Genomic DNA, 19,783 nt, shown 5'->3' on the forward strand with positions numbered 1-19,783 from the left:
CAAACCTAACAACCCATTGTTGGGTTGGTGCCACTAAATTGGTTATTTTAAGGAAATTTTTCAGTTTTTATGCTCCATTTATGGGCATTATGTTTTCTGGTCTGTGCGTCCTTCCGTCCCTAGTCCTGCTTCAGATTAAATTTTTTGGTCAAGGTAGTTTTTGATGAAGTTGAAGTCTAATCAACTTGAAAATTAGTAAACATGTTCCCTATGATATGATCTTTCAAATTTTATTGCCAAATAAGAGATTTCCCCCATTTTCACTGTCCATTGAACATGGAAAATGATAGTGCGGATTGGGCATCCATGTACTTGCGACACATTCTTGTTTGTTATTATCTTGAATATTATTGAAGATTAAATAAGCTATAAACAACAAAAATGTTCAGCAAAGTAAGATCTTCAAAAAAGTTTTTAGATGACCAAAATTGACCCCTTACAGAGTTATTGCCCTTTAAGGACAATTTTTCAAAAGTTGTTTATGTTTTTTAACTTTAAAAATATTCTCTAATGAATCTAGTATAATTTTTTTATTTTATTTTATTTTATGTCAAGAAACATAGACTCTATGGCTAAAATGGAACATATGGGTAAAATGCATTTAATGCTTTGAAGAAAATATGACAGATACAAGAGTCATACAATGAACCTTTAAATGGCATTTTTAAGCCACTCATTAATATATATTGAAAAGCAAAAATAAATCATTGATGAAAGATTTAAGCAAAAAATATAACAGGTGAGCGATCCAGGCTCTTGGGAGCGTCTTGTTTTGAGTTAGTAAGCACCTGAACAGGACCTGATGATCATATTCATTTTTCATCAGACTCGGAATACAAAATCACATGAACAGATGACCTCTATTATGATTTCAAGGTTGAAACACAACCATATCTCTAACAACATATTAGACTACTCTGCTTCACAGCCTTGATCAGGCTTCATGAAACTTAAGTATAAATAATCACAATAAAGAAAGGATGCAGGGGCGGATGCAGGAATTTTCGAAAGGGGGGGTGCTAACCCAGGGCACCCAGGGCAAAGGGGGGGGGGGGGGGTGCAAAACATATGTCCCGATACAAATGCATTGATCAGCAAAAATAAAGGGGGGGGTGCGCACCCCCGGAACCCCCCCCCCCCCCTGGATCCGCCACTGGGATGACACATTAGGTCTACATTTTAAAAATTCAAACAAAGGTCATGAATTAAAAGACAAAATATATAAAGTGACCATGTTTTAAAACTAGTGCTTATGTATTAATCAGCTGCAAACTAATTGTACAGTTTTGTTAGAGTTAAATTTGTTAAATATGTTGGTTGTTTTGTTACAAAGTTTAAAGACTTTTCCCTTTATGTTGGTTGATATTCCTGCCTTAAAATTTAATGAATATTTATTGATTTAAAAAAAGCTGTCTTGCATTAAATGGCATTTTTACACCTACATGTAGCTCTACAGTTTTCTGCTTTAAAAAATATATTTCCTATAGAAAAGTAAGAGTTGACATTTTTCATAATTTTATTTTGAAAAGTAAGAAATTTGAAATTTCTATTAAAGAAATTTTACAAACCTCCTGCAGAGGTAAACCAAATTTAAATAAAAAGTTGATCCTGTGGCGTTTTAAAAAAGAATATATCAGGTACAGTAATTAGGGGTACAGGGTTAGCAAACTTTTTACCCAATCTTATTATTAAAATCTAATTTTTATATTCAAGTTGAAGTAGTGAATAGCTTATTTTTTTCCAACCAAATCCTGAATACCTGGTATTTGAGACAAACACATTTTTTTGTGTATAAAAAAGGGGAGATAATTCATCAATGAAAAATATTGATATTATTGGAGAGAAAATAAAACAAACTGCTATGAATATTGTGTTGAATTAACTACCTCACCTGCAACAATCTACATGTGAATAAAATATTTATAATAATCATTTATGTTATTGTTAAATTGATTTTTTTTTCTCAGTTGTATAGAATTTCTTGAAATAGACGAAAGAAATTCTACAATATTTTCTATCTGTATGAAATATCATGAATTTAAAACTTTGAAAATCTTAATTTGTTAATAATTAAATGTTATATTAAATGGTTAGCAAAAAAATAATTTGTAATTTCAAGCCTGACATCTTAGAATTTGACATTTTGAAGTTGGCTATAACAGTTGCAGTAGATTTCAGAAGTTACAGACAAGTGCTGTGCATGCTTCATACCTTGAATGCAGATGCCTTATGTTATCAGGTTAAGTCTGTCATATGACCATTGCCCTTGACCTCATTTTCATGATTCAGGAACTGATGCAACCATGTTATTTATTTGGTATATAGGATCTTTGCAAGGACTATATTTCCGTTTGACTAGGTTCACCTGACTATGAAGTGAACTCATTTCATGGATCTGTTATTAGGGATATTTTTTGTGGTCGGGTTCATTTTTCAGGCACTATAAGTAACAGATCAACTAAATTTCATGTATGAAATAATTGTAAGGGTGTACATGTTTGGTAGGTTTCATAGTTCATTTGTCAATGTTAAGTTTTTGTAGTTTGGTCTATTTCTCAGATACTATAAACTATAAGACTATATTTGATTTATCAGTCGGGGGACTTACTTAAATGAGTGATTATTAAATCACTGATTCAAGTAACATGTTGTAAGTTAAAGTTGTCTTTCTTTAATAATCACCTATTTAAGTAGGACAAATTTATCACTAGACTAAGTGATTTAATTTTATTGTAGTTTTAAATATAGAATACTAAGGATCCAGGGACTAAATATGTTTCTAAACTTATCAAAACCAACATCTGTGTTGTCTAGGATGACCAGGTCATGTCAGGTGATGACCTTGTACTGAATCTAGGATAATGACATAAAAATCACTTGTTTAAGTATCATACCTCAATTTCCTTAAAAAAAATCACTTTTTTAAGTATCATTATTCTTATAACCCCCACTAATTTCAACACCCCCGAACAGTGACATTTTTAACGCGAACAGTAGAATTTTATTACATAATCTGAAAGATGAAACCTTGAACTTTACAGGAAAAATACTCCCACTGCTGGGAAAAATCTGTTAAGAAAGTATCAGTTCATTAAGTTAGGCCATTATTATAGCATTTTATCCACTAAAATAGAATTTGCAGCTAAATTATTGCACCAAAGGCATAAACCTTTCTACTTAAAAGAAGCAAAAAGTTCATTTTTTTCAATTTTACTAATGAAAAGATATTATCTTAACCTATGTGTTTAAAATTTTAGTATAACTACAAAATCACAATTTATGACAACATTTCTAATTTGCTACTTAAATAAGTGATTTAAAAATCACTCATTTAAGTAAGTCCCCTGACTGTTTATGGAATGATTGTAAAGGTGTACATATAAAAAAGAACATGTGGTATGATTGCCAATGAGACAACTGTCCACAAGAGACCAAAATAACACAGAAATTAACAACTATAGGTCACTACGGCCTTCAACAATGAGCAAAGCCCATACCACATAGTCTGCTACATGTTTGGTAGGATTCATCAGACCTTGGCTTGATCTCATTTTCATGGTTTTATCCAATATTAAATGTTCATTGTTACTTGATATTGTAAAGCAAAGTTCAAACTATATTTGGTGTTTGGAATGATTACTTGGTGTACATGTTGTCCGGCAGGGTATATCTGACCTTGACGTAATTTTAATGATTCATTGATCAATGAAAGCTGTATATGTTGTCTAGCAGGGTTCATCTAACCTTGACCTAATTAACATGGATCATTTAAAATATTAAGTATATGTGATATTTATACTGTAAAACCTACAGAAAAAAAATTTGTATGTGCATTTATCAATGCAAATGTTTTACAATGGACAATTCTTACTTAATCTTATGTGATGGGATTACTTCCCTTCATTAGAAGAAGCGTAGTCAGCTGTAAGGTCATGCTCTCCTGTTTACACTTCATTAATCATCTCTAAATAGTTTGCCACAGGAGAGAGCGTGTACACAAATCAATCTCAATTACCAGTACTTGATGAAAAAGAACTGACAAATGTTTCTGGAGATAAAAGGCACAATAGAGCACCAGTCTTGCTTTTTATTTGTTTGAAAATACCGTCCAGTTCTAAGTTACGAAAAGAGTTGGAGTGGTTCAACTTCAAGTTGAAGGTTTATTTGACTTTAAGCATGAATATAGTTGTTTAATGTGTGGCCATCAGTATAGGATTTTTGCAATCTTATTTCTAGTGAGATCAAGGTCAACATATTTTCTCTTATTTACAGTGGTTTTCATAAAACTAAACATTTTACCCTTTAGTTCTATTGTCAACCATGTTGTTTTTGAGACAATTAGACAAATCTTAAATTAGATATTGACTTGATTAAGAGGGTACCATCATTTCTCATTCTATAGTGTTTAATTGTCTCATTAGCAATTTTACCACACCTCTAAGGTCATGCTGATTTGTGAATTTGATGCAAGAACACTTACCTGTTAAATGTGAATATAATCAAACTAATTGTTTAAACCCACTGCATTTGTTTGTACCTGTCCTAAGTTCAGTGATTGTCGTTTGTTGATGTGGTTCATATATGTTTCCTGTTTCTCCTTTATTTGACTAGCCAGTGAAAACAGCAGTAACTACTAAGACCACTCGGCCACTGAGGCCCCAATCTTCATAAGGAAACCTTGGCTCACATCGAACAGCAAGCTATAAAAGATCCAAAAAATTGACAACTGCAAAACCATTCAAAAAGGAAAACCATTGGTCTTACAGTAGTAATTTGTTTTGGGGTCCTTTAAAGATTGCTATTCAGTGTAAGCAAATGTTTCCTTTTGAAGACGGGGCCTTGATGGCCGAGTGGTCTAAGTAGTAACTATTGTAATTTACAGCCAGTCAACACTGAGGTTTTGAGTTTGAACCCCACTCGTGCGGGTTCTCTAAACTCCAATCTTAATTAACTAGTGTTGTCAGTTTTTTTGGATTGCAGGTCAGTGGTTTTCTTGGGGCACTCCAGTTTCCTCCACCAAAAAGCTGTCCAGCACGAAATAGTCGAAATACGGTGCATGAAAGTGGTAATAAAAACACCAAAAATAAATTTAAATCAAATTGTGTTGAAGACTGTACTAAATTGACCTAGAATGGTTTAATTTAACATAGTGTGACTAGGATGAAGAGTTGTCTCATTGGCACTCATACCACATCTTCTTATATTTATATATCCAAAAATTAGAAAACTACATGTGTCAAAGCGACACGAATGGCCCAAAAATGTCTCAAAAATCTGCAATTTCAATAACACATGTGGACACAAACATGATGGTAGTCTCACATATCAAACATCAGCTCAAAATCTGGAGGTGTATAGAAAAAAAGTCTGTATAACTGTAATTTTCAACAATTTTCAAAGTTGTAAACCTGCAAAATTAGCGGAGCAAAACGAAACTTAAACTTGATCTGTAACTCACCCCGAGTAACTCACATACCAAAAATCAGCCCAATATCTGAAAGCGTTTAGAAAAAGAGTCTGTATAACTATAATTTTTAACAATTTATCGAAGTCCATAGCCTGTAATTTCGACAAAAATTAACAGAGCAGAACAAAACTTAAACTTGACCTGTAACTGATCATGGTTAACTCACATACCAAAAAATAGCCCAATATCTGAAAAAGTTCAGAAAAAAAGTCTGTATAACTGTGATTTTCAAAAATTTATCAAAGTCCACATCATGGTTAACTCACATACCAAAAATCGGCCCAATACCTGAACCCTTCAGAAAAAAACTCTGTATAATGGTTTGTTGCGGAATGATGGAATGACGGAATTTCGAAATTATGGAATTATAGAATTTTGAAATTTCAGAATTTTGAACAAGGGTAAAACTATATGGCACCAACAACTTCGTTGCGGGGCCATAAAAATGATTTTATAAATTAACCATGTTTGTTTGAGGAAGACTTAAATAAAATAAAAAAAGAAAAGCAGATTAAACATTAGTAAGTTTATTATAAATTTCATACATAAAATGTAAAATAAATACATTGGTCAGATATAACAAATAGAACATCACAACATATCTTTAAACTGGACGGATTAAAATGAAACGGAAACTGCTAAGTATAATTGATTTCTTACAAATTAGTAAGTCGATTTTTTTAAGTCTAGGGTCTTATTAAATATGATAAGAATTTGTTTATATTAGGTTTTTCAAACATCAAAATCTGAAATGCATAATGTTAAAATGATAAATGCACAAAAACTAAAATAACAAAAACAATAGATTTTTTTTTATTACACTGTTAGTAATTAATTAAAAAGAAGAAAATTTTAAGTCATAAAAAGATTAATTGCAATTAACAGGTATTGACTTGAAATAAATAAAAAGACTTTTTAATTTAAGGATATATACATTTCAATGTTCATTGATGAAAAATATATAATTTGAAATTAGTTCAAAGGAGTAGGTCCGGTAAGGACTCATTTTGGCCTCAAATTTCAGTTTCATCTGACGAAAGATGTTGACCACTTTTTAAACACTTAAGAGTCTATTTCACTTGATTCAATTAGTTTTTGTGAAAGATTTTAACTAATTTAGTCATTAAAAACGACCCGATATAAGCTCAAATTTGAAAAATCTCTCAAATATGCCAAAAAACGTCACTTTTCTGATGGTTTTTGTCAAAAATGAAAGTGGCCGCATCCGTGTTCATCCACAACCTTTATATATGTTATGTATTATCATAAAATACAACTTACATTTCAATATTAAGGATGAACACGAATGCGGCCACTTTCGTTTTACACGAAAACCGTCTAAAATTTAACTAAAATGATAGAATTTTGAAGATTTCAGTAATTTAGCATGACTTAATGGTGCTACAACCCGATATATGTGCATTGGATTGTCAAAAAAGCCCATATTTATGTAGCAGAAGCATTCAACTGTCCAATAATTAACTAAAAGTTTACATTTTAACAATTTTGTAAAACTGTTATATTTTGGGGCCAAAAAGGGGTCTTACCGGACCTACTCCTTTTAGAAACCTTATAATACTATTGTAGGAACGAAACAAAAAAAGAAAAAACATAGAATTTTAAAGCAATAGTCAGATTTCTACCACAGTAAAATAAATTATGTGTCAGGTATTAAAAAACATTTTTCAATAAAAATTTATTTTATTTTTAAAACAGCTTGTATATAAGTAATATTTTCACACTGAAAATAAAAAGTCAATAATAATGTGTTAAGTATAAGTTGTTTATACAATAAAAACAAAGTGTTAGCTCTCTGGTCGATTAAAAATTGCTCTTCCATGCTTGCGATAATCTTGGTGCTTTGAAATCATGGGCACTGGGTGCATTACTGAGAAAAGACTGGTCTCTGGAAGCTAACCCTTTCGTAGGCGTTGATGAAGGGACACTCATAAAAGACTTTTCTCTGTATAAGATTTCATCTGTGTCTTTTTCGTGTGATCCTGTTCCACACCCACAACCAAGTAATCCACCTACAGTTAAGGGAAGAATTATTATAATACCTTCAGAATTACATTGATTATAACATTAGATAAGATGTGCCAATCATGGTGCCCAATATTTGAGCTTTACAATCAAATAATTACATTAAATGTATGTTTCATTATAATACATGATTCTGATTGGCTACTCTGCAATCTCGTGTTATTCAACTTCATTACACAATAAAATTTATCATTCATGATGACACAAGTTCCCACAATAAAGTGCACAGGTAAATTAAATATAAACTTGATAAATATGGGCAATAAATATCTTGTTTTCATGATCCTAGATAAAAAATGTAATTATGAGTATTGAATGCTTCTTTTTGTAACTTCATAGGGTTGTAAAAGCGTTGACCGTGCAAACATTTATAGAATGCTCCGCGCTACATACAAAATGTACTTTGGTCAACACTTATACATCCCAATGAAGTTACAAAAAGAAACATTCAGTTCTTAAATGAATTACAAAATAAAGCACAGTAAATGATTAGAATGATTAAAGTACAGTTTAACAAAAAACATGAATACACATTTTCACAAAGAAACATGATAAACCATGTTATTGATAAAAGAAGTTATTTTGAAAGCCACTGTGACCTGGAGATCATATATATAAGAAGATGTGGTATGAGTGCTAATGAGACAACCCTCCATCAAAGTCACAATTTGTAAAAGTAAACCATTATAGGTCAAAGTATGATCGTTAACATGGAGCCTTGGTTCACACTGAACAGCAAGCTATACAGTGCCCCAAAAAATAACTAGTGTAAAACCATTCAAACAAGATATTGCTAATATTAACCTATAGAATAAGTTTTAAAAAAAAACTAGCAAAAATGGTACCCATGAAAGTGCAAACAAGATGGGACAGACAGGCAAACGCCTAGTATTTCCATGTCCTCCTAATGCGTTTCTTTGTGAATATTCTAGCCTAAGAGTCATATACCGGTACCAATTTATTATGACACTTGAAGATTTGGTATACCATTTATTGAGTTTTAGATATCAATTTCATTTCTCGTCTGGTGTATATAATCATATAATAGTGAATATTTTGCTCTTCAATGCTCTGAATTGAAACGGATGTCTCCAAGTGTGCAGGGTTACAAACAATATGTAGCAACCTATCATTAATAATATCTTACTTTTCTGAATTTTTTATTTATTTCTTTAATTTATTTATTTTAAAAATAACTTTAAAAGAAACTATTTACCTGCGACCTGTACTTTGTTTTTGGATAGTGACTTCATTCTCCACACAACCATTATAATTACAATCAACAGTACACCTCCAACAACTGAACCAACTATAAGAGCCATTGGAACTTCTTCAGAACCCTCATCCTGTAACATATATATTTTGTTTTCCATCTATTTATCGGTATTGTTACACAATCTTTTACACTCGTAAATATATACAACTCGTCTAATATATATACATTTAAACAATTACAGTATACAATGACAATATTTCTTACCAGCAGGTTTATGTTGAGCTTGCTGAAACTTGGTGATTGAGAGCATTCTTTAATGTGGTATGATATATAATTACTGTCTTTTGGTGAGGTAAATAAACTTATAGTCCATCATTTCAAATAGACATATTTAAATCCATCAAGTGCATACCACCAAAGATAAATGATGTATATAAATATGTAAAATAAAACTAGAGGCTTTTAAGAGCCTGTGTCGCTCACCTTGGTCTATGTGCATATTAAACAAAGGACACAGATGGATTCATGACAAAATTGTGTTTTGGTGATAATGATGTGTTTGTAGATCTTACTTTACTGAACATTCTTGCTTCTTACAATTATTTCAATTTATAATGAACTTGGCCCATTAGTTACAGAGGAAAATATTTTGTTAAAATTTACAAAAATTTACCAAATTTACAAAAATTTACCAAATTTACAAAAATTGACTATAAAGGGCAATAACTCCTTAAGGGATCAACTGACCTTTTTGGTCATATTGACTTGTTTGTGAATCTTACTTTGCTGAACATTATTGCAGTTTACAGTTTATCTCTATCTATAATAATATTCAAGATACTAGCCAAAAAACGGTATAATTTCCTTAAAATTGCCAATTCAGGGGCAGCAACCCAACAACCAGTTGTCCGATTTGTGTGAAAATTTCAGGGCAGATAGATCTTGACCTGATAAACAATTTTACCCCATGTCAGATTTCCTCTCAATGCTTTGGTTTCAGAGTTATAAGCCAAAATCTACATTTTACCCCCTATGTTCTATTTTTAGCCATGGCGGCCAGGTCACACCACACATTTTTAAAACTAGATACCCTAATGATGATTGTGGCCAAGTTTGGTTTAATTTGGCCCAGTAGTTTCAGAGGAAAAGATTTTTGTAAAAGCTAACGACGGCCGACGCCGATGCCGGAACCAGGTGAGCTAAAAACAGAGCACATTTTAAAATTATAACTGCAAAATTGATATTTTTCATTAACTGAACAAAGTTATTAGTGGAGAGAAATTCCTCAATGTAAACTTACATCTGGGGTTACTTCACATGCCTCTCCATAAAATACACTTCCATTATAATACATGTATTTGGACAATTCCAGGGCCTGTCCATTATAGTTTATTGTCTGTCCATCTGTCAGCATAGAACAGGTTGAATACAAGGTACTGTTAATACTATCGTGACTTCCTGATACATTTAGGGTTACCAGTATACTACCTGTGATTTACACAAATATAGTGACAATTATTGATAATCGAGAATAAACAAACACAGGAACTTACCAAAATGCTTTCAAATTTATCACAATATAAAATTGTTTAACCCTTAAATGATAAAACAGCTCATGCATTTATGCCCCCTTATTCAACATTTTACTCGAGGAACTTTTTTTACTAAGAGTTTATTACATTTCAATATAAAACAATTCATATTAGAGAAGGTATAATTGCCATTAAGCAGTTCTGAAGACATCCTGAAATGTTAAGTAGTTTAGGAAAAACTGATTATAACAACTAGATGTGTCATTACATCATTTTTTTTACCATTAATGCAGCCTAAATGTTAAATGCATATCTGACAAGGGGGTTTTAGTGAACATTTTTCAGGGTTATAATATTTCTCTGTTATCCCATTTCTCTAATAAAAACTTGATTAAAATTTGATTTGATATGGTTTATTGTTTTTTTTTTTTTTTTTATTAAAAGTGTTTTTTTATTGTAACTATAAAATAGGTCACATACATATACAGTAACTGAACATAATGATATTGTTGCTGGTCTAAGTTTTATCTGTTGAAATTAATTTTATCATTATTACATGGGTTGTTAAAATGAGTATTGTATACCTATAGTCACAATGTAAGATTTCTATAAATATACCTGGTTGTAAAGTAACTGAATTGATCTGTAAATCTCCATACAAAACAGCAAACCAATTTCCAAACATTGCTTTTGCGTAACGATCATCTGTTCCAACCACTGTGTTATAATCCCCGTTTATCTTCAGAACTATTTCGTTGGTCTCGTTGTGGATCATATCCTTATGCTGTAATTGCTTGACGTTGACATAATGTGGAATAGTAAAATTGTATTCGGGAGGATTGGTAGTCACACGGAAATTAATTATCGCCATTCCAAAGGATGTAAATGCCAAATCAGTGAATGTTGCCTGACTGCTAGAACCCCAGAATTTCTGGTTACTTCCATGTAAAGAGCCGTTATAATATTCTGGGCTTCCCATTTCTGCTTCAACATTCCATTCATGAGACTACAAAAATATATAATCGTTTAAAGCACAAATTATTTGAAATTTTCATTGTAGTATTAAACCCATGCAAATGATCACTTTATTTGAAACAAAAGATAAATTCTGCAATTTTTTTTAAAAGTTTCAATTTAATGAAGATAATAGGAAGGACTAATATGGAACTATACTTATGGTTAATTGGTTAATGCACTGACCTTTTACAAATGATCTCACTTCTAATGTTAAATTGATGCCCCTTTGCTTTCCTTGATCCATGCATGACTTAAATTCACATACATACTTTTATCATGATCTTACAATGATGCCTCAGTTTTTCTTATTGTACTTACCCTTATACCTGCCAACTTTTCAAAATGCCCATGGGGGTTTTATGTGCAAGATAGTTCCTACAGTCCTTTAAAACCTTCAAGGGGGCCTTTTAATGCATTTTAATGTTGTTTTTTGGCTTCTTCATACTTTTTAAAGCCTATAGCCATTGTAAAATGAACTGTTTTGTTTAAAAATGTGGACAAAATAGCTCTTTCAAAATTTCCATTTGAGAGCTTTCATTGGGGAAATCCCCCGCAAATAGTGACAGTTGGTAGGTATGTACCCTTTTTAAAAAGAAGGATCTTTATGATTAATTAATTGATTGTGTTTAACCCCATTTTCAGTACTATTGGGTATATCATGTCAGTTTTTATTGATGGAGGAAGTCTAAGGTCCAGAAGAGAACCTATGACCACGGTAGGAAAACTGATATTCCTAGTCAAAAGAATTTACAAAAATCCCTGCTATACCTTAAGGGGCTTTTTTTTAATAAAACATAATTGAATGATAAAACTATGATACTGTGGATTCATTATTTTTTGTATGGATACCAATTTTCGTGGATTTCATGGGTACAAGTGAACCACGAAATAAAGTGTTCAACTAATGACATATTCAATACAGGCTTGTTCACAGACTTAAAAAAAACCAAGAAATCAATTATCCATGAACATTCTTTAAGGTACGATATTTAAACAAAGATTACCCTCCATCCAATATTGTCGAGTTTATTCCCCGTCAGTTCTTCTCTTAGCTCCATCTGAATCGTCATACTTTCTGTAGTGTAGACATCCTCAGTGGCAGACACAATAACTGCTGTAACAGGTATCTTCTGTACATCCAGTGGCATAGAGGCCAAGGTTAAGTTTTCAGCTTCTACAGGTTCTGTCATGTTAAAGTCTATGATATAGCCTATACCAGGATGGCTTATCTCAAGATTACTAAAGTTGGCCTCCCCATTAATAAAGGGTACGGTGGTGTTCCCTGTCAATACACCATCAGGATTACCACTGCCTTGTCGTAAGGTTGCTGTTATATTCCATGGATACAAATCTGTTCCAAGGTCAGTTATCTTAACTCCCTAAAAAAACCACATTAAAAGATCAACGAAAGCCTAATCCATTTGAACCTAAAGCTATAAACATCATCATTATGACAACATCTTCTGGAATATCTGTACACAAACTTTAAAAAGTGCTTTTTCTCTTTTTTGCTAAATATAAGAATAAGAAGATGTGGTATGATACATAATTTTACCAAAAAAAGCATTTTCAAGATTTTGTTATTTTTTTTCTGCTACAATCTTCAATTAACCAATGTATGATGGACTGATCAGTATGTATCATCATATCATATGTATTTTTGTATAGATGTCATCTAATTAACCGTCAAGATGAATTGCAAAATAAGACTGCCAACTTTCATATAACCTAATGTAAATATAGTTCCCATTTGAATGGTTTTACACTAGTAATTTTTGGGGCCCTTTATAGCTTGATGTTGGGTGTGAGCCAAGGCTCTGTGTTGAAGGCTGTACCTTTACCTATAATGGTTTACTTTAATAAATTGTTACTTGGATCAAGAGTTGTCTCATTGGCACTCATACCACATCTTCCTATATCTATATAGATCAAGTTCAATTTGATTTTTTTTTTTAGGTCTGTTTGATTTCATATTGTAGGTTAAAAGTATGTTTATCATAGTTTTTACCAATAAAAGAATGATTTTTTGTGTGGATCAAATTTGTCAACCAAATGGTTCATCCTTGCTTTACTTTGTATGTTGACATTCTCATCCTTTTTATAGCTGAAAACATACATAACCCATCTCCAGCTAAGATGTTAAATTGAAGGTCACATGAATACATATTCAAAAAGGTCAAATTATTCACTTGCTTATTTTGACAAATTTGAACCAAATTTTCAGCTAAAAGTGAATTATTATTTCACTTTTTCACTTTCATTAATGATTAAACAAACAAAAAATCTATTATTTTTTTTTATATCTCTTAGCTAATGCTCCTTCATATTGTCTAATTATAATACATACCACTATGTCATATGCACATATCTTTGGTTGCCTCGGGAATACTGTCCCTTCATATTGTGGAAGAGTGGTGATTTCAAAGTCTAGATGATCAACTTGTATAAGAATTCTGTATTTATCCTCAGTGGTCACTCTTGCCCACTTTGGGTCAGAGGGATCAAGGGTAGGTTCTGCCACACCAAGACCCAATACTGTGGCATTAACGACTTGACTAATATTTCCCACCTCTCCTTCAGTAACTATCTTAGCATACATTTGTTGTAACTGATCATCTGTAATGGCATCATCAGCTGTGGTGTTAAAATCTACAAAAACATAGAAAATACTTATTGCTTTAAAAGTTACTTCCCTCTGGCTTTATTGATAACTGAAATAGAACAAGCAATATCACATTGAAACTAATGGCTAAATAGACTATTTGACATCCAATGGGTAAGAGCTTTCAAAATTAGGATTGATTGATTGTTTTTTGCTTAACTTTCTGTTATTTCAGCTATTTTATACATACTCATGGTGTGAACATACCAACAAATGTACAGCCAATGGAAAATTTGAGGGTAATTTTTGTCTAGCAACAGGCCTCCTATGAACCCCCAGGGAAATGTATTTATTAAATATTTACATAGATATAGGAAGATGTGGTGTGAGTGCAATGAGACAACTTTCCATCCAAATAACAATTTATAAAAGTAGACCATAATAGGTCAATGTACGGCCTTCAACACTGAGCCTTGGCTCACACCAAAAAAAAAGCTATAAAGGGCCCCAAAATTACTAGTGTAAAACCATTTAAATGGGAAAACAAACAGTCTAATCTACATAAACAAGTGAAACTGCGAGCTACTGCTCACTGATGATACCCCCGCCCCAAGTGGATAATATTAATAGTGTAAAAATATGCAAGTGTTCGGTAAACAGGAAGTTGTTGAGTGATGAATCTGAAAACGCATCACACGGTATAGCTGACTTATAAAAATCCTGAAACCAAATTTCAGAAATCCTTGTATTGTAGTTCCTGAGAAAAATGTGACGAAAATTTTCAACTTGGCTATCATGTGTAAAATCATACAAGTGTTCGGTAAACAGGAAGTTGTCGAGTGATGAATCTGAAAACGCATCACACGGTATAGCTGACTTATAAAAATCCTGAAACCAAATTTCAGAAATCCTTGTATTGTAGTTCCTGAGAAAAATGTGACGAAAATTTTCAACTTGGCTATCATGTGTAAAATCATACAAGTGTTCGGTCAACAGGAAGTTGTCGAGTGATGAATCAGAAAACGCATCACACGGTAGAGGTGACTTATATAAATCCTGAAACCAAATTTCAGAAATCCTTGTATTGTAGTTCCTGAGAAAAATGTGACGAAAATTTTCAACTTGGCTATCATGTGTAAAATCATACAAGTGTTCGATAAACAGGAAGTTGTCGAGTGATGAATCTGAAAACGCATCACACGGTATAGCTGACTTATAAAAATCCTGAAACCAAATTTCAGAAATCCTTGTATTGTAGTTCCTGAGAAAAATGTGACGAAAATTTTCAACTTGGCTATCATGTGTAAAATCATACAAGTGTTCGGTAAACAGGAAGTTGTCGAGTGATGAATCTGAAAACGCATCACACGGTATAGCTGACTTATAAAAATCCTGAAACCAAATTTCAGAAATCCTTGTATTGTAGTTCCTGAGAAAAATGTGACGAAAATTTTCAACTTGGCTATCATGTGTAAAATCATACAAGTGTTCGGTCAACAGGAAGTTGTCGAGTGATGAATCTGAAAACGCATCACACGGTATAGCTGACTTATAAAAATCCTGAAACCAAATTTCAGAAATCCTTGTATTGTAGTTCCTGAGAAAAATGTGACGAAAATTTTCAACTTGGCTATCATGTGTAAAATCATACAAGTGTTCGGTAAACAGGAAGTTGTCGAGTGATGAATCTGAAAACGCATCACACGGTATAGCTGACTTATATGAATCCTGAAACCAAATTTCAGAAATCCTTGTATTGTAGTTCCTGAGAAAAAAACGCATCACACGGTATAGCTGACTTATATGAATCCTGAAACCAAATTTCAGAAATCCTTGTATTGTAGTTCCTGAGAAAAATGTGACGAAAATTTTCAACTTGGCTATCATGTGTAAAATCAGACAAGTGTTCGGTAAACAGGAAGTTGTCAAGTGATGAATCTGAAAACGCATCACACGGTATGGCTGACATATATAAATGTTGATACCAAATTACAGAAAGGGTGGATGTGTAGTTCCTGAGAAAAATGTGACGAAAGTTTCATGGGACGGACTGACTGACGGACGGACGGACGGACGGACGGACTGACGGACGGACTGACAGACAGAGGTAAAACAGTATACCCCCCCTTTTTTAAAGCGGGGGTATAAAAACGAGAAATGAAAAACACATATAAATTACATAAACAAACAACAACTGCTGTACATCAGATTCCTGACTTAGGACAGGTGCAAACATATGCAGCGGGATTAAATGTTTAAATGGTACCAAACCTTCTCCCTTTTTCTGAAACATTAGCATAACATCACAACATAGAAAACCACACGATAAAATATCAATTGGAAGGCTTAACTCAATAAAGAAACGTAAATTAACACACTATGAACGAATAAATTTGATCTGCAATACCTTAATGCAAATGCACATTTAATAAAATATTAGGGACAAACACTCAAGGCCAAAAAGCAAACAAACAAGTCCAAACAAAGCCATGGCAAGACACAACCGCAAAATATTTAACCCTTCGAAAATAATCACTTTTGAAAAAAAAAGGTTTTAATAAAATCTATAGGTAATTAACAATTATTTGGATAATTGATGTTTATATAAAGGATTAACTCAGTTTTATTCATAGATAGGATTTCCCCTTTTGTTACCTCTTTATCATGTTAGCCTCATTTTCAAATTATTTTGGGATATACGTCATCTATATTGCTGCTCTTGGATCAATAGCAGTGCCCCTTTTGTCATCAGATATTTTCATTACATTTTGATTGGATTTTCATATTTTAAATTTTGTTTGGAGTATATATACTGATTAATGGATATTAATACATAATTCTGTGTGATCTAAGACTTTAAAACGAATTCATGGTAACTGTCTTTCCTTATTAAATATCAACGTTCCTTGTGGAATCAAAATGGCTACAAGGAGGAAATCGGCAAGTCGTGTTCAAACAGAAACATTAGATGACCAAAATCCTTCTAATTGGACTTCATCTCAACTTAAGGCTGCCCTCAGTAAAATAGGGATCAAGATTACCGGAAATTTATCTAACAGTAGTTTAAGAAGACTTTATTTGGACAATCAAACAAAAAATAGTTCCGCTACGATTGACAATTCCGATAATTTAGCTGAACGGAATACAGTTTCTGATGGAAACTATTCTTTAAACGTAAGTGATGCTACTATACGTGATCCTATAGACATAAATAATTCAGATCGCGATGTTCACTCAACTCCTATTCTAACCGTTCAACAGGAGATTGCTACGCCGTCTACATCATATGCGCACGCAATTCCTCAGCTTCCGCCCACTGCGGCATCTGCGCACGCAACCATAAACAATAACAATCAAAATGTAAACATGCAAAACCTCCTAATGAATACAATTCAACTATGCCAGCAATCTATGCAACAAATGAATAAACAAGGAGAGCAGATACAGCCAAGTTTCAATCTATCAACAGCTCTAGGACATGGTTCAACTTCCCTAGGCATTCCGCCGTCTTTTAATTCCACTATTCCCGTTTATTCTACTAATTCATCAACTCCAGGAAAATTCAGATTCCCAGCTTCATCGTTTTCAGCTGTTGACATGGTTTCCCCCGAACTAAGGAACGATATCATTACAGGTAAAGATGTCAATCTTAATATATTATTGATTCCAAACTATGAACACTCTACTATGAAAAAGGAATCCGATGTAAGACTCCAGAGAAATTTATCAATGGACGAATTTGTAATTGCCTTTGGGCGTTACAAACGTATTATGGGTACAGCTTTCCCTAACAGAAACGAGGAGTTAGACTTATACTTGGCACACATCATTGAAACAGCAAACATCTGGCCAGACTGTTTTTATGAATATCACAAAATGTTTTCAGCTAAATGTGCCGTCATGCTAATTCAGCACAACATAAAAATAGATTGGTCAAAAGGGGACTCAGATTTACGCAATATGGTATGTGCAGGTTCTAAGATTAACACATGTAGAAAGTGTCACTCAACAACTCACTCCACCGTTATGTGTAGCGTACAGCAGCAAAATTTTCAGCCACAAAGAAATTCTAATTCATCTAGAAATACACCTGATTCTCTTGGCCGTGATGTTATTTTTGTAGATGGTTTACCCGTCTGCAACAATTTCAATGGATTTAAAGGTTGCACTAAACCTTATTGTAAATATGTTCATGCTTGTAAAACGTGTAAAAGTAAAACACATGGCAAAGCTACTTGTCAAAACTACAAAGAAGGTTATCAACACTATGATCAAAACTCAGTTAAAGCAAGCAGTAAATCTCAACCTAAAAAATGACTACCTTCCGACTTTACAGCCTCTTCACCTATAAATTGTGACCAGTTAGAATTTGAGCTAAGAAACCACCCCGACAGAAACTTTGTTAGCTTACTGTGTTACAGTGTTAGAAATGGTTTGATATGTTAGTTTCTGACATTAATATTTCTGCTTATGAATGTAAAAATGCTTTGTCAGCAAGGAAAGATCCAGATTCAGTAACTGCTCTAATTCAAGATGAATTGGTTAAAGGCTTCATTCAGGGACCTTTTTTACACCCCCCTTTTTCTGTTTATAGGGTTAGTCCAATCGGAATAGCAGTACATAAATATTCTTTTAAGAAAAGACTTATATTGGATCTTTCCTCGCCTCACAACAGCTGTGATCATGATAGTGTGAATGATTTGATAGACAAAGATTTATGTTCACTTAGTTACATTAAAGTTGATGATGCAATCAATGCAATTCAAGATTATGGTGTTAGTAGCATTTGTTGTAAGGTAGATGTCTGCGATGCGTTTAAACAATTGGGTATTTTACCTTCCCAATGGCATTTATTTTGTTTTAAATGGCATAATTTTTATTATCATTATGTAAGACTTCCTTTCGGTTGTCGATCTAGTCCTAAGTTATTCGATATGTTGTCAAGAAGTATATGTTGGATAGCCAAACATAATTATAACATTAATGTAATTTTTCATCTTTTAGATGATTTTTTGACAGTTGATAGGCCTACTGATTGTGGAGAAAGAACAATGGCTTTACTTTCTTTGATTTTTAACAAATTAAGTATTCCTTTATCAAAGAAAAAGACTGTTGGTCCTTCTTGTGTGTTAGAATATTTAGGCATTGTATTAGACACTGTAAATATGCAAGCTAGATTGCCTCAAGACAAAGTAAATAGAATTACAGATTTTATAACTTTAATTTTGAGTAAAAAGTCCTGTACTAGGAAAGAACTTGAACAGTTGCTTGGACATTTAAATTTTGCAACTAGAGTTATTCTCCCAGGACGCTCTTTTGTTAGTTATTTGTACAAGTTAATGTCATCTGTCAAAGAGAGTTTTTATCATGTTCATTTAAACAAAGAGTGCAAAGCTGATTTATACATGTGGTTATCTTTTTTGAAAAATTGGAATGGTATCAATTTCTTTTATGAAAAGACTTTAACTAAAGCAGCAGATATGATGCTTTATACAGATGCCTCCTCTTTGATAGGATAAAGTATCAACAGGTTGAATTAACAAGAAAATACGATTTGAGAGTACTAGCAGTTACTGACAGCTAGTTAAAAGCCAAAAACAATTAATAACAAAAAATCATGCATCAGAGACTAAAATCAACTAAAACACATCCCAGGGATTTAGTATTTTAACGTCATGAACAGTCAGAAAAGACATGACTTGTGCAATGCCAAAAATAAATGTATGTGTAGTGAGGAGCGACTTCTTTAGAGATAAAAATTAACGTGTGTGTGTCTATATACATCCCGCCTCAAAAGAAGAAACAATTTAGTTATGTTTTAATTTGCTAATGACAAAATCGATATTAGTGCCAATGTAAACTACATTGAGAGATCTAATTACAATATTGGTACGATAACCCTTACT

The 19,783-nt window shown here is 32.7% G+C and overlaps 1 protein-coding gene across 1 annotated transcript in view; it reads right to left on the minus strand.

The window, feature by feature from the left end:
* Positions 1 to 7,178: 7,178 nt before the first annotated feature.
* LOC139522932 (fibrocystin-L-like) overlaps positions 7,179 to 19,783 on the minus strand; it is a 101,980-nt gene continuing 89,375 nt past the window's right edge. The window contains exons 52-57 of the mRNA XM_071316580.1: positions 13,623 to 13,924; positions 12,280 to 12,654; positions 10,877 to 11,264; positions 10,027 to 10,214; positions 8,727 to 8,856; positions 7,179 to 7,497 (exon numbers count right to left, since the gene is read on the minus strand). Coding sequence (XP_071172681.1) covers positions 7,289 to 7,497; positions 8,727 to 8,856; positions 10,027 to 10,214; positions 10,877 to 11,264; positions 12,280 to 12,654; positions 13,623 to 13,924 — 1,592 coding nt within the window. The 3' untranslated portion in view covers positions 7,179 to 7,288. The remainder of the gene's footprint in view (positions 7,498 to 8,726; positions 8,857 to 10,026; positions 10,215 to 10,876; positions 11,265 to 12,279; positions 12,655 to 13,622; positions 13,925 to 19,783) is intronic.

Source organism: Mytilus edulis, chromosome 5 (genome assembly GCF_963676685.1).
Source record: "Mytilus edulis chromosome 5, xbMytEdul2.2, whole genome shotgun sequence".
NCBI lineage: Eukaryota > Metazoa > Mollusca > Bivalvia > Mytilida > Mytilidae > Mytilus > Mytilus edulis.